The sequence below is a fragment of the Triturus cristatus genome, chromosome 4_1, assembly GCF_964204655.1.
Source record: "Triturus cristatus chromosome 4_1, aTriCri1.1, whole genome shotgun sequence".
Classification (NCBI taxonomy): Eukaryota; Metazoa; Chordata; class Amphibia; order Caudata; family Salamandridae; genus Triturus; species Triturus cristatus.
Window position 1 is genome coordinate 803,550,642 of NC_140585.1, and position 15,529 is coordinate 803,566,170.

At 44.6% G+C, this 15,529-nt stretch overlaps 1 protein-coding gene across 3 annotated transcripts in view; it reads left to right on the top strand.

The window, feature by feature from the left end:
• The window catches only part of TBK1 (TANK binding kinase 1), a 517,762-nt gene that overhangs the window by 320,025 nt on the left and 182,208 nt on the right, over nt 1-15,529 (top strand). For all 3 annotated transcript variants that reach the window (XM_085653411.1, XM_085653412.1, XM_085653410.1), the window contains exon 9: nt 13,850-14,046. In XM_085653411.1, the coding sequence (XP_085509537.1) occupies nt 13,850-14,046 (197 nt within the window). The remainder of the gene's footprint in view (nt 1-13,849; nt 14,047-15,529) is intronic.

Genomic DNA, 15,529 nt, shown 5'->3' on the forward strand with positions numbered 1-15,529 from the left:
GTTCTGTATAGCTCTCTTTTCTCCAAATCATCTGTCGTGAACTATTCACTTCCATCATCGTTCTCCAGGAATTGTGAGGCCATCTGCTTTAATAAGGTACAGTCCCTTTCGTATTTTAAATGCTATATCGACCAACTGTGTCCTGATTACTGTGCCTTGCCAATTAAGTACTTGTGGTAGTAGGGGTGATGCCTCGCCTTGTTTTGTAACTTTACTGTTCGTGTTTCACTTTGCGCCCACCCTCCTGTTGTTTGTGGACACTTTGTAAGTTCACTTTGTTCCCGCCCCAGTTTGTTTATTTCTCCCCTCCTCTCGTGGGCAATTTGTTCCCGCGCCCTCCCGTTGCCTGTATTCACTTTGTCCCGCCCCCTCCCACCGTAGTTTGTGTTTATTTCTTCCCCCCCCCTTGTGGGCACTTTGTTCCCGCCCCCTCCCGCCGTAGTTTGTTTTTATTTCTCCCCCTTCTTGTTGTCTATGTTGTCTGTCTTTCCGCCCCCTCCCACCGTACTTTGTGTTGACAAGCGTTATCTCTGCATTTTGTGGCGTACATATCGCCTGTATTTATGTTCATTATCAGTATTGAAAATGTACCAGTTTCCAGATGGAATGGTGTTTACTGTTCGTGATTCACTTTGTTCCCGCCCGTTGTTTGTGGGCACTTTCTTCCCACCCCCTCCTCCCGTTGCCCGTGTTCACTTTGTTCCTGCCCCAGTTTGTGTTTATTTCTCTCCCCCCTCTCATGGGCACTTTGTTCCAGCCCCCTCCCGTTGCCTGTGTTCACTTTGTTCCCGCCCCCTTCTGATGTAGTTTTTGTTTATTTCTCCCCCCCTCTTGTGTTTACTTTTTTCCTGCCCCCTCCCGCCGTAGTTTGTTTATTTCTCTCCCCCTCTCGTTGTCCATGTTGTCTGTCTTCCCTCCCCCTCCCACTGTACTTTGTGTTGACAAGTGATATCACTGCATTTTGTGGTGTACATATTGCTTGTATTTATGTTCATTATCAGTATTGAAAATTTACCAGTTTTCAGACGGAATGGTGTGTCTCAGGGAACATAAGGTATACACAGTATATACCTTTCAGTGACCCGCACGCAGTGGACAAGCTCCCATATGTCTATTACACAACGCTAGCCCTCTGGCTCTCTCGGGCTCTGATAAAAATATTTCTGTTGTGCTCATGGGTGTTTATGTTGGCCCGAGGTTTTATGACACATGCATCCTTATATGAACGTACAACATGGCATTGCAATCCAGCTGTTCCGTGCAGTGTACGCAATGGAGGGACTTGAGGGGGAGACACGGATTAAGTACATGTTTAAATTGCAGGACAGGCACTGACTTTTTCGGAAGGGGCTCCTACACTGAGCATTCACACAAGGGGCAGAATGCTGGCTAACAGTTCTAAACTGCCTCAGAGTTTGCTGGCAGTGGGGGGAGTGAGGTGCTTGTGCGCAAGAGGCGTATGAACAGTGACAAGCTGTTATATGACCACATTTGTTTTCACAGCAGTCACCACGTGCCTTTTCTTTCTGCCGTTACTCAGGCTGCACTTTTTTCCCCATCGGGGAAACTTTGTTCTCGAATCTCAGAACAGTCATTTTCAATGCAATAGGGCTTGCATTTGCGAGAGTTTGAGCTATTAGCAATGCCATTTATTTATGTGTTTTGAAATCCTGCAAGCGGTGCGTAAACACGCACTTTGTACTTATAGTCCTTGCTTACGAGAAGCAAGGCTGACAGTAAAAGAGGCGCAGTTACCGCCAACCTTGCTTCTCTTAGGCAATGACTATAAGTACAAAGTGTGTGTTTACGCACTGCTTGCACGTTCCAAAACACTTAAATAAAAGGCATTGCCAGTTACAATGGCATTAGCTCAAACTCTTGCAAATGCGAGACCTATTGCATTGCAAATGCTTGTTAAACAGTGTTTCAGTGCGAGACACTATTTAAGAACCGGGACATTTCTCCATTTAACCCGGGCACTGAACAAAAACCGGGACATTTCTGTAATTGGGGGCAAAGTGTTGGGACACTGCTCTGAAAACAGGGACCGTCCAGGGGAAAACCGGGACGTCTGGTCACCCTACTTTTGATGGCACTCGCCCTTTTGGGGACAAGGCAGATAGTGCGTTGGAGCGCTTTAAGAACTCGTGGGTTATGGCCAAGTCCCTGGGCCTTTCGGCCACGCGCACTCCCTTCGGCTTCTGCTTTTCGCTCCCTTCGTTGCCATGGAGGGGGTGCCCTAACATGTTCGTTTCAGAGCCACAGGCCTGCGCAGCAACAGTCTCAGCGCAGCTGCGGACGTGGGACCTGCTGAGGTGGGTCACGGGGCCAGCGGGTGGGTCAGTCCACCACCACCACTGCCTCCAAACCTTCCTAATCCGGTGTTTCAGGCCCATCAAACGTCAGTGGGCGGCAGGATTCGCCATCACCTTCCACACTGGCACACCATCATTTCGGACAGGTGGGTTTTACAGATAGTCCGAAGGGGCTACTCCCTCCCCTTTGAGTCTACCCCTTCAGCCATGCCACCTCAATTCCACCGCATGTCGGGAGATCACTTGACACTTCTCCAGCAGGAAGTTGCGGCCCTCTTGGCCAAGGGGGCCATCGAGCGCGTTCCAACGCCAGAAGTGGGTCGTGGTTGTTATTCCCACTACTTCCTGGTTCCAAAGAAGGACAAGGGCCTGCGTCCTATCTTAGACCTTCAGAACGTCACTCGCTTCCTCCGGAAGGAGAAGTTCAAGATGCTCACACTTGCCCAGGTCTTGTCTGCCCTAGACCAGCAAGACTGAATGGTCGTGTTGGACTTGCAGGACGCTTACTTTCATATCCCCGTCCTGCCAGCCCACCGGCTTTACCTGCGGTTCACGGTAGGCCACGAGCACTTTCAGTTCACCGTGCTCCCTTTTGACCTTACCAGCACCCCTCGGGTGTTCACGAAAGTAATGGCGGTGGTCACAGCTCATCTGCGCAGATCAGGGGGGTTCAGTCTTCCCCTATCTCGACAACTGGTTGTGGAAGGCGGGCTCGCCCCAGGCAGCAGTCTCCCACATCCAGACTACGGTCAACCTCCTGCATTTGCTGGGGTTCTCCATCAACGTGCCGAAGTCGCACCTGACATTCGGGCTATGATTCCGATCTTTCGGACCTTGTCCTGGGTTTCGGTCAGGATGACCGTGAGGCTGCTGGGCTTCATGGCCTCCTGCATCTTGCTGACCAATCATGCCAGATGGCATATGCGGGCTCTGCAGTGGGACCTGAAGTTCCAGTGGGCGCAGCATCAGGGTAACCTGTCCTAGGACGTCCAGATCTCGGAGGGCACTGCACGACAATTGCAGTGGTGGCTCACGAACCAGCATTGGGTCAGCAGCAGATCACACTCCCTTCCCCAACTGGAGCACACAGTGGTGACGGATGCGTCCCTCCTGGGATGGGGCGGCCACATGGAAGAAGCGGAGATCAGAGGCCTCTGGTCCCCGGCGGAGTCCAAGCTCCATATCAACCTTCTGGAACTCCGGGCGATCCTACTTGCACTAAAGGCATTCCTTCCCTCTGTCAAGGGGAGAGTAGTGCAGGTGTTCACAGACAACACCACCGTCATGTGGTACTGCAAAACGCAAGGCGGGGTGGGGTCGTGGACCCTATGTCAGGAGGCTCTGCGTCTCTGGACATGGCTGGAACATCAAGGCATTTCCTTGGTGGTTCAACACTTGGCAGGTTCTTTGAACATCAGGGCAGACAAACTCAGCCTCAGGTGCATGATGAATCACGAATGGTGTCTTCACTCGGAGGTGGCATAAGATCCCTTTCAACAGTATGCGCCTGCAGGTGGAACACATTTGTGGCATGGTGCACAGCAAAGGCTGCGGATCCCCTTTCTGCCCCTATCTCAGAAGTCCTTTTGTTCCAGGGCTCTGCTCTGGGCACTATTAAGGGCTGCCTTTCTGCCATTTCAGCCTTTCTCAGGCTCCCTGATCAGCCCTCTCTTTTCAAGTCCCCTGTTGTAAATAGATTTCTCAAAGGCATTACTCATCATTTCCCTCCTATTCCTTTTGTGATGCCGCAGTGGGACTTGAATCTCGTTCTTACCTATTTGATGTGCGCTCCCTTTGTGCCGCTGCACAACTGTACTCTTTGTTTACTGACTTTGAAGACTGCTTTCCTGGTTGCCATCACCTTCGCTAGGCGCGTGAGTAAGCTCCAGGCTCTTTCCTGTAAACCTCCTTTACTATCTGTTCATCCGGACAAGGTTGTGCTCCGCACTCGTCCTTCCTTTTTGCCAAAGGTTGTTACTGCCTTCCATATTGGGCAATCTATCACCTTGCCCACTTTCTTTCCGCCTCCAGATCCCTCAAAAGAGGAAGAGAGGCTCCACCATCTGGACCCAAAACGTGCCCTCTCATTTTACCTGAATTGCACACAACAGTTCCGGGTGGATAACCAACTCTTTGTTGGCTACGTAAGCACCAAGAAAGGCTGGGCTGTAAACAAATGAGCTATCTCCCGCTGGGTCGTCTTGTGTATAAAAGCCTGTTATTCTCTGGCTAAAAAGGAGCCTCCGGTGGGGCTGCGTGCCAATCCCACCAGTGCGACAGCAGCTACTACCACATTCGGATGTGGTGTCCCCCTGCAAGACGTCTGTCAGGCAGCCACGTGGGCCTTGCTGCACACTTTCACTAATCATTATTGCCTGGACAGCCAAGTCCGGAGAGACTGCTTCTTTGGCCGTTCTGTTCTCCGTGACTTTCTGGTGTGATCTTGGTTCGCAGACCCACCACCGGGGTTGGTATTGCTGGGGTATCTATTCTAAGGTAAGGAATCTATCACTAACATGTCTCTTTCAGATGCACAAGTTACTTACCTTCGGTAACGATAGATCTGTAAGAGACATTGGTTAGTGATAGATTCCTAACCGCCCTACCCATCCTCCCCGTTCTGTGAACTGATTTATAGGGTTAAGGTCCTCCCTTTCAGGGCCCTAATTTCAATGCACCAGTGGTCAGTATCTTGCATGGCTCTGCGTTCCTGGCACGGATAGTCATGTACAGAACTGACGTCCGCGCACGAGGGCGGCGTCTAAGTAGCTGCCGCGACGTCACCCCGGCGATCACTACGCCTACAACGGACGCAGAGCTGCACGACACCACCTTCGACGCGCAGGGGTAGTGCTGACGAAAACTTTCCAGATCCAGTCTGACACCTGGGGGTAATTCTAAGGTAAGGAATCTATCGCTAACTAATGTCTCTTACAGATCTAACATTACCTAAGGTAAGTAACTTGTGAAACAAGCCTCTTATAAGCCACTCATCATGTGTACATTTTGGTGAGTTCCACTTCACCAAAATAGCCCTAACTACCACCATGAGATCTATGGTGAGTGGTTTACCCCCTAGCGACTTGTAGAATCTCTTCCCCAGATGAGGTAAGCCCAGCAATATACTACCCGATCCCATCCACTGGGTGTTCCAAAAGGCTCTTCCACGCCTATTCTAATTGTGTCCCAGTATCTCTTCTGTTTGGGGATATGCCACAGAAGGTGAGTTAGTGTAGTTAAGGGTTTGCATCCCCACCACCAGGTTCCCTCTTTTCATTTGTCAAATTCTACTAATTTCAGGGGCATCCCATACCAGTAGTGCTTTTATTTGGCAAGCTGTAGCTGATATATGTTTTATCAAAGATTTTGTCCCAATATTTGTCTGTCATATTTTTCCCCCGCTCCTTCTCCCATTTCTTTTGGGCTGGAGTCATAGTTTTAGGTTGAGTGTGGCTTAAATATCTATAGATGGCAGAGATCTTATGTTTGCAAGTGTATGTGCTTTGAAACCTCACGAGGTTCCTCAATAGTCCATAATCTCCTTATTTCATATCGGTTAGAGGATCCTGTGCCTGACCTGTAGGTATGTGAAACGTTTGCTTTCCAAAAGTTGATATTGGTGCTCAAGGTCTTCAAAGGGTTGGATATGCCCATTCCTAAAGAGACCCACCCCCCATTACATATTTGCATTCCGTCAATTTTGAGCATGATAAAGTGTCATAGCTGGTGGAAAATCTGGATTAAAGCATATGGGCGTGTACGGTGAAGGAAATGTGGTAAGACCATTCTTTGACGCCACCCTGTCCCATGCTTCTAGTGTGGCCTTTGTAATGGGTGAGGAATACAGACCACAGCTCCTGTGTTTGTGATGCTGCCATGGAATTTGTCATTTTGGCACTGCTTCTATCAAGTGATCTATGCCACACCTTTGTCAGTCTCTATTTTTCCCCACTCCACAAAATATCGCAATAGGGTAGCTAGATGGTAGGTGTAAATATGTGGAATCCACAATCTTTCAGAATGCCGTGATCAGTATGTCTGCTTGGCTATTTGTGGCTTTTTGTTCGACCACATGTAGATGTTTATTAGTGATTGTACTTGATTATGTGTTCTTTTGGTATTTTTACTGGAAGCGTTTGACCGAGATATAAAATTCTTAAGAGTATGTCCATTTTAATAACGACTATTCTCCCTAACCGTGAAGTATACTGTAGGAATCACCTCCGCAAGTCTATTATGATTTCCTTAAGCACATTAGAGTAGTTCAAATGTACTACCTCAGTGATAGAGGGCAGAGTTTAACCCCAGAGTATGTAATTGCCTGGAGGCTTAATTTAATTGGTAGGTACGTCCCAAGTTCTTGCATTTGATTTTGCACTGAATGAAAGAATAACTCCTTTGATTTCCCTAGGTTGATTTTAAAACCATCTGTCTAAATGTTTCCAGCTCTTTTAGCAAACATGATCAACTTATATTTTTTATGGCCAATTAAAGCCTCCTGAATATCTGCCCTTTTCCTCATAGCGTTGGGGAGGTGTGGAAAAGTCAAAGCAAATAAGAGACGAGAGCGGTAATCCAGTCTTGTTCCCCTCCCTATGATGAATAGTATTGAGGTTGTACCATTGACTCAGATATAGGACCTTGGGTGACTTGTATCCTGCCAAAACCCAATTCAGGAATCCGATACCTAACCTCAATATCTACAGGACCCTCCACATCCAAAGCCTGTTAACATGATCAAACGTTTTTTCAGCGTTTAAGGAGAGGAAGAACAGATTCTTATGTCTTTTTTGGGTGTTTTCAATTAGGTGACATATTTTTTTTTGTATTATCCTCAAACTGTCTTTCTGGTATGAATCTGTGTCGTTCTGCATGGACAATGTCTGGCATCAGCTAACTAAGACATGTGGCTAGGACACTAGTAAACAGCTTGGCATTTACATTTAATAAAATAATATCTGCTGTTATGAAGCACCCAAAGTCTAATCCTTGCCTAATTTAGGAATTATTCTATAGCTGCATCTGTCATGGAATCTGAAGTTTCTCTTGTTTTGCCAACCTTATGAAATAGTTGTTTTTTAGCTTTAACCTGTTTGAGATTCAAATGTAATTCCCCACCACCCCTGTGAAGGTGCTGAGTGCATTCCCAGCAGTAAAATAAAATAAAACAAAAGCATCTTCAGCAGACTCATGGCAGAGTAACAATTAGAAAAGAGAATCTGAAGGTTGCAATTACATATTGGACCATTGGCTCGTGCTCAATGACCTAGTGAGCCATACTGACTCCCCCTAGAGGTGATATCCAGTATCTGAGCCCACCCACAGAGTGGTGGATTAATGCACCATATATGAATCTAGAAGAATTTCATACTGCATAGCTATTATCTGTAAGTGGCTTGTTTCATATGTACCTTTTCTTTATTACCGCAGCTTCAATATTAGTCTAAGTTGATTGTATTTATCTCAAAAATTGACAAATTAGATACCTTTCCAAAGCTATGTCTAGTAGTCGGTTTCCTAGGAAAAGATGGATTGTTTCTCAAAGAAGATGTTGAAAACTGTGCCCTTTGAGGACAGTCCAGTTGATGATAACCTGCTTAACCTTCACCGTGTCTGAAGAACAACATAGCAGACAATTTCAATTGGACTCTTCAGATTGTTCCAAGTGGGAAATGGCTTTCTACTAGCTGGGTGAAATTCCCTCTTTCTTTCAAAGGGCAATTGTAGCTAGATTGCCTATGGCAGTGATGCTCAACCTTCATCTAAGAGTGCCGAATCCATGCCAGATTTTCAGAATTCTGTAAGATACATTATCAGTCAGTGGGGTTAAAGGGAGCTAATTTCAATGGTCTTATATCTTTTACACTTCGCCTCCCCACCAATGTTTTTTTAAAGGTTTAGCCTCCAGTATGCCATTTAATATCCACTTGAAAGATTAGCACTCGCTTTTTGAAGTTAATGTCTGAACCTTTAGGACCATTGCACACCTGAAAAAGTATGTCTTATTGTGAAAAATGGACTTATCCAAAATTTGTTTGAATGATGGCATCAGGATTTAAAGTTAATGCCTGCTGAGAATGTGTTTCATAATTTGCAAGTGAAAGTTGTGTAGTAGTACTACATGAAGCGAACAAATGAATCGAGGGTCTCAAATCTCACATTTTCAGAATATAACGGCCTTCACGTGCCAGAGCTGTGGGATGTGCTGTAATGGAAACAACCTTACGTTAAAGTTTCTCTGTTCCCATGTTCAAATGTAAGATGCTGCTTTATACTCTGCTTAAAGCATGTGAATCTGTGAAAGGTCCAATGCTGGAGAAGAAGAAAATTACTTGCTTTTAACTGTAATCGTCTAGCCTCAGTATCTTCCATAAATTCACAAGTAAAACACTTACTTTTACGTTAGATATGAAATGAATGTGATAGTGTGTGCTACTAGTGTCAGATTTGGCATCCAAAAGATAAGGCCTATCCATCCATTTGCTGGTCAAGAAACAACCAACATATAATATTAACATTTATGTGCCAGGATTTCAACACATCAAGAAGGTAAGCAATACCAAAAAGACAATTGCAAGTAAAGACCTTTACCTTATTCTCTTCGTTTTTCAAACATCCCTGATGCGCCTTTCTTTTATGGAGACCTACGAATGAGCTGCAATGTGAAAATGCATGCTTGGGGTCACGTTCGGAGTGCCCCTGTATTTTGGGTTGTAATTCTGGACCAAATAAAAACTGATACTCCCACGGTATGATATTCACCTTGTGTTGTACAATCTGAGCTCGAGCACAAGTGACTGTATAATTCTTTTCTGTCATTTTACCTCAGGAAATTTTGCCAGATGTTTCCTGGTGAAATGTGCCCTTTTACAATTGTGAATGTGTAGTCATTACTGCAAACCTCTGATTCCCAATTCAGGTGCAGATGTACACGACACACACAATGAGGATCCTAATGTCAACAAAATCTCCTCTTGACTTGACTCCTCTGAATATAACTTTACCATGTTATCACTAATTTTATTTATTAGTTTTAATGGACGTCACTCCTTTGATGTAAGATATCTTTTCTGTATTATATTTGACTCCTTTATGATTTTATTTTTGAAATCGAATAAAGAACTTTTGATGATTATGATGACCAATTTAGGTTAGTGGTTGTTACAATTTGTAGCAACCACATGCTCGCCAGTTTCCTTCTTAATATATATATATATTCTCTGAAATATCACATGCTTGTATGTATATTTCATTTTTAGGTCGAGCCTAGAGCAGCGCGGCATGCGCTGCTTGCGAGACTTTTAGTAAGGGGCTTCAGAAAGTACGCCACACGCTTGTGCGTGTGTTTTTTTTTTTCTTCACAGGCTATTAGGCTTTGCATGCATCTCTCTAGGAAAGACAGCACGCAATTGGGCAAAGGCGGGTGCATGTCCCGCCTTTGCTCCGCCCACGGCCTATTGCTTGCGGTTACCCGCACGGGCGACATCTGTTTGCACTCGCCTGCTTCTTATCTATCTCACTCTTTTCCAGCGCTGAACCCTACGCCACTTCATCCCATTCGACCGCTTCGTTTGTAAACAATGCACAGTGGACATGCCTGGTGCACTCAATGAAGCTAAATCCTTCCGGTTAAGGAGCCTGCATGATCCACAATCCGAGGGCTCAAAGCGCAGCGAGGCTCCGCCGTGGGCACGCACATGGTTACCAGAGCTGCTGATTGAACGCCGCTTCGCCCATGCGGGGTTTCTGGTCAGAAGGCAGCCGTTTCTCTCGGTAGTATCCCGCACGGGCAGATAATGAAGACATGAAACGGTGGCTCACGCGTCCCTACGACCCCTCTCTCACACGTCCCGGCAGCTTTCTAGCAACACCCCGCCTGCAGCGCATTCTCACACAGCTCGGCGACAAAGAGCCCCCTGCGCACGGCCGTCTCTCACGTGCTCCTGCTCTCAATCATACTCCTCGTCATCGGTGCTGACAGACATGGACATCTCCTCGCGGGGCCTCGGCGCTGACAGCTGCGGAGCCCTCCTTCCCGGAGAGGCAGCAGACCCCTCACAGCCGGCCCAGCTCGCCGCGGCTCCACACAAAGGCCTGCCACCGGTGCTCCGGCACAGGCAGCGACAACAAGGGGCGGCACGCCTGTTGACACCAGGGGCTCCATCGGACACGGAGCAGAAATGGAATACACAGCACTCTCGTGCCAGCTGACACACCCCTCCATGAAGAAACCTTTTATACTCACACATATCGAATTCATTATTATATGTGGTACAGGTCCTATGCACTGCACTGTGGCTGAGGGAGAATTTCTGTTTGCGAACTAATTCATCAGGTTAAACGCCACGGCGCAGGTTACAGGTGCTATCGCACAGCAGCCTGAGAATGAATACAGGGGCAATCCAGATTGTATCATGTAGAAAAAACCTTTACTAATACGTTTGTTTCTATTTGTCAGAGTATTACACATGACAACGGCGGTTTTCAATTGTGTTATGCGACCAGCAGACTGGAAGCATTGTGGAGACAATGTTGCTATGTTATCCTAATAACCCATGAGAAACCATGCACAAAGCCTGAACAAACCAGTCACCTGATAGGAGAAATGATTTTATCTTGTTAATTCCATATGGGGTCCCCAAGTGTTTGGCTTGGCTCACATTTGTATAGCACTATTCATATCATCTCGTGCTAGGTCCCTGGATGATTGTGTATGTACGCGCCGCACTCCGCAGATGCAGGGCACAAGTTTGGCAACAGCCATGCAGTCTAAACACCTTACGAACATGAACACGGCACTGTGGACTCGCGCCTTTCAAAACTAACACGCTCCGGGCTCGCACCTTTCAAGAGTGATGCGCTCCTTTGACGCACAGACCCTCCTCCGCAGCACCACCGCGCAGCTCGTGATACTGTAAATGCCACAGCTCAGCTCGGCCCATCTTGGCCCAGGTTCCATGAGGTGCCAGGCATCCCCTCGGGCCGGGCTCACGCTTTCAATGCCTCACCCAGCTCCAACTATAGGCAGTTCGGCCATTTACACCCTCCGACATGTGCCATTCTTGCCAGCAGACTGGCTCCAGCCTCCAGGGCACACCATTTGTGCGCAGAGCTCCTTTTCAGCAACTATAAATGTTACTGTTTCTAAAACTACATTGTTAAACCGAGGAGAGGATGTAGCCTGAGGGAGAGAATGTAGACTTTGGGCTAGAGCTGCTGACTTTGGAGCTGGGTGAACCAGGTTCAAGCCTCTGCGTCTGCTCAGCATCCTCTGATTCTGGGCAAATTGCTTAATCTCCTAGCGCCTACCAAAGAATGAATGTGTCCTTGTGTAACGTAACTGGTGCTCATGTAAAGCGCTCCAATACCTTTGGGTTGGGTTCGCGCTATATAAATCTGCACAAAAAAAAAAAACCACATCTCTGCCGCAGTTCCTTTGCCCCAATCACTATAAAACATTTTTTTTAAAGCTTTGGCATAGCCAATAGGTCTCGCTTTTGGGACCTTATAAGTATTTAGTTTTGCACCACAATATCCTTGGTGCAACAACATTAACTGTTGCATGGTTAAACACTTATAAGGTCCCAAAGGCGAGACCTATTGGCTATGCCAATGCTTGTTAGATCTTAATACTAACGCATTGCGGGGCTATTCGTATTCTTTTATCAGTGTAATGTCTCCATTGTTTTTCATGATTCTGGACATCAAATAACATTAAAAGATATGTAATCAATATACTAATGGATTACAAGACTTTTTACCAAAATGGAAAACCGCAAAATTAATACCTAAACATAGTAACAAGTATGTACTGTTTCAAATAATGTTGGCACTGGCACCTGTAAATAAATCAGAATAATAACATAATATAATTATCAGTTAGAAACACATGATTGTTCATATATTCTTGTCAGGCACACAGTCTGTTCATATTTGGTGTAGCAGTGTACTCTGTCCATTGTAGAAAAACATGGTGTTGGGTAATGATGCCTGCATGCTCATTCAGTTAGTTATGTCTACACCAAGGCAATTGTGTACCATGCTTATGCATCCAAATAACATGTATGTGTTCTTTGATTGGGAACAAGTATAGTGCTTGATTTGACAAGAAGTCATAATCCTTTCTTAATACAGAATATGTATAAGTGAGTGCTCGACCCGCATATACAGACGTTTTTGAGCCTAGACCACTTTTCGCATAAATCTGAATGACACACTGTGTGAGAAAACAATTTTTTAGGAAATAGGCATCTGTTCTGAAGTACAACTTTCTCAGCCATCCACTCTGAAGAAGATCCCTTAGTCATAGATTATGCCAATCCGAATTATTGAGGTATTGTTGACATATCTGACAGTCTGTTCTGTATTGGTTGCGTTTTCACCCACATAGTTCCTGAAAGTAATATAGAAAGCCACCTTTTCAGGACTTTGTCACAAAACAAATGGTGGTACATGACAAACTGATACAGGAGGCTGCAGTAACATATTTTAGGGGTGGTTGGGGAGCAATTAGAAATTATCAATTCCCTAGCTTATTTCCTTTGGTGTGCTGTTGCACAATTCAGCATTTGAATCCAGGATCATGAAAAATGGAACTGCATTTGTTGAAAAATGCATAGTTTGTGATTCATTGCAGCTAAATAAGTGTGTGTGTGTGTGTGTGTGTGTGTGTGTGTGTGTGTATATATAGACTTATAAGTAGGTCTTGTAATAATAAAAAATCTACAATTTTGAAACTAAAAAACCCACAGAAATTCACCAATTATACTTAACTGACTGAAGTATCACTTGCGCTGCCACATATTACTTATCTCATCATTGATGTAATATGCAAGGTCATAAGCAGTGCATCATAGTGGTCCAAGTTATACTTGGGACAATTACATTTGACTGGTGAATTTCAGTCTTTTTTTGGTTTTAAAACTGCCAATCAGAACTTAATATTTTATTGATGGAGTTCCTAAGCACTACATATCAATATTTGTTAAACCTTAATTTCTCAAACGACTGAACAGATTTACACCAATCAAAAAAAAAAGCTTTCTGATAAAAAATATAGCTTTCTGACAAATTTGGTGTGATTCTGTTTCAACCATGTTTTCTGAACTGTTGTTGGATTTTCTATATAGAAATTGCATAGAGAAAAAAGTGTTTTGGAAACTCCACCCCCTTTTTCTCAGCCCCAGCTGGACAGATCGCCCCAACAATTTCAAAGAAGGAACAGAGGTGGATGAATGTTTGTTTTGGAAAGTTTCGTAAAGATTTGTCACACCTTGCCTGTTATAAACAAAAGAAAAAATACTCTCCGTATGGAAACTGACTGCCACCGTGCAATATTTGATGAAATTGCTTTCCATTTAAGTACAGTTTATCAATCTGTAGTGCTGTAGAGAAAAGGTGATGTTACAACATTATATTTGCTCCATCAGAATCAAAATGATGTAATTTGATACATGAGCATTAACAATAAATTTATACACTGCTTGTGAAAAAGTTTTAACTGACGATAATTTAATTTACATTTTTAATCACAGTACTGCAGCGTTCCAGGATTTGGTTAGTAAACAAACAAAAATCCCCTCAGAGAATCAAGAAATGATCTATGAAGGGCGACGGTTAGTGCTGGAATCGACTAGAAAAGCTCAACATTTCCCTCGAACCTCTGAAGAAAATCCTATCATTATTGTGAGCAGCGAGATGGTGTCCACCGTAGGTTTAATTTATGAACCAGGTCAGTCTGAGATCCATGAATTATTTACATGTAGTAACTACAAATATGCTACTTGTGGGCTGCATGGCTTGTATGACTGACTGGCACACTATACCTTACTTGTTATCCCATGCTCATCACAGATCAAGAGTTTGTCTGTCTGCAACCAGGAAAAAAGAATCGTTTGCATCCAATTTGCTACAAATATAGTTTAAAAAAAATAAATAGTGTCAATGCAAGATTCATTAAATGTAAAGTTCATAAGGAAGCCTGCGGCAAACTGAAAATAATAGTTTTTATAAATAATGTCACTATAAAAAAGTAGATTCCGAAGCTGCGTACCTGCCAGCTCCCAGTCACACATTGCAACCCTCTTCTTCATGCATAGTAGTACATACACTACCCAGAAGTCCAGATAAGCCCAAAGGAAAAGTAGCTGACAGCAGAGAGACAAAAGATTTTGTAAATTTCAAATAGTCTATCCCTCCCCGCTGGAAAAATACTATTTTAGCCAACACAACAGGTTGGAACAGAGAACTCCCCTTATCCTTATACCAGGGATACGATCCCCAAAGTTCTTATTAACATCTTGGTCATCATCCTGTGTTTCCCTCCAGGCCTATCTATAATAATCTGCCTTGCCTCACTTTGCGTAAACTCTAATTTATTTCCCTTTTTGAACACTTTCTGTTAAATGGAACCACCCGGCCAGTTGCTTTTATGCCTCTGTTAGCAGTCCTGTTTCCTAGCTAAAGTATCTGGCAAGAGAAGGCTTTAGTTGTCATACATCACTGACATCTGCAGGGTTGCTCTCAATTTCCTGTCACACTCCTCTGGGGTATTGAGGCCCACCATGACTTTGCCCCGTGTTTCTGTGTCTCCAGCCTTCTTTCTGTCAGGATATCTGAGCAACACCTGCTGCATTTCCCCTTTCACAACCCTCCAGCAAATTCTTTTGCAACTCTTTAAGCATTTGTACTTGAGACACCTGTTAACACGCAACCAGGGACTTCACCCTGAGCCGGTTTTCCTAATACATATTATCCTTTAATTCTGCTAATTATTTCAGCCACTCTTGACTCCTGGTAACAGTCTTTAAATTCAGCCATTTGCACCAAATCCTTTGTGGCCTTCTGTCCCTACCTGTCCAGACCTCGGATCACTGCTGCCCAGGTTACAGTCGGTCCCACTTAAAGCACTCTTGTCAATCTCTCTATTTTAATCTTTCACTGTTCGCATTGTAGCTGCAATCATGCCTGATTTCTGAGCAAAGGCATATGAAGGGCATTTTGAATAATTATTCAGAATTATTTTAACAGAGGGTTATGTGACATTACTGCCTAGCAACTGTCTTAATGTATTCATTTGACATGTAGTAGTAAATTGTGCCTTAAGAAAAGTTGCAACAGGTCAACATTTTCCTATCCACCACCAAAATTCCTGTTCATTTATCTATACATTAGCCAAATCAGTAGCCATCGTAGATGGAGTTATTAGCCACAAG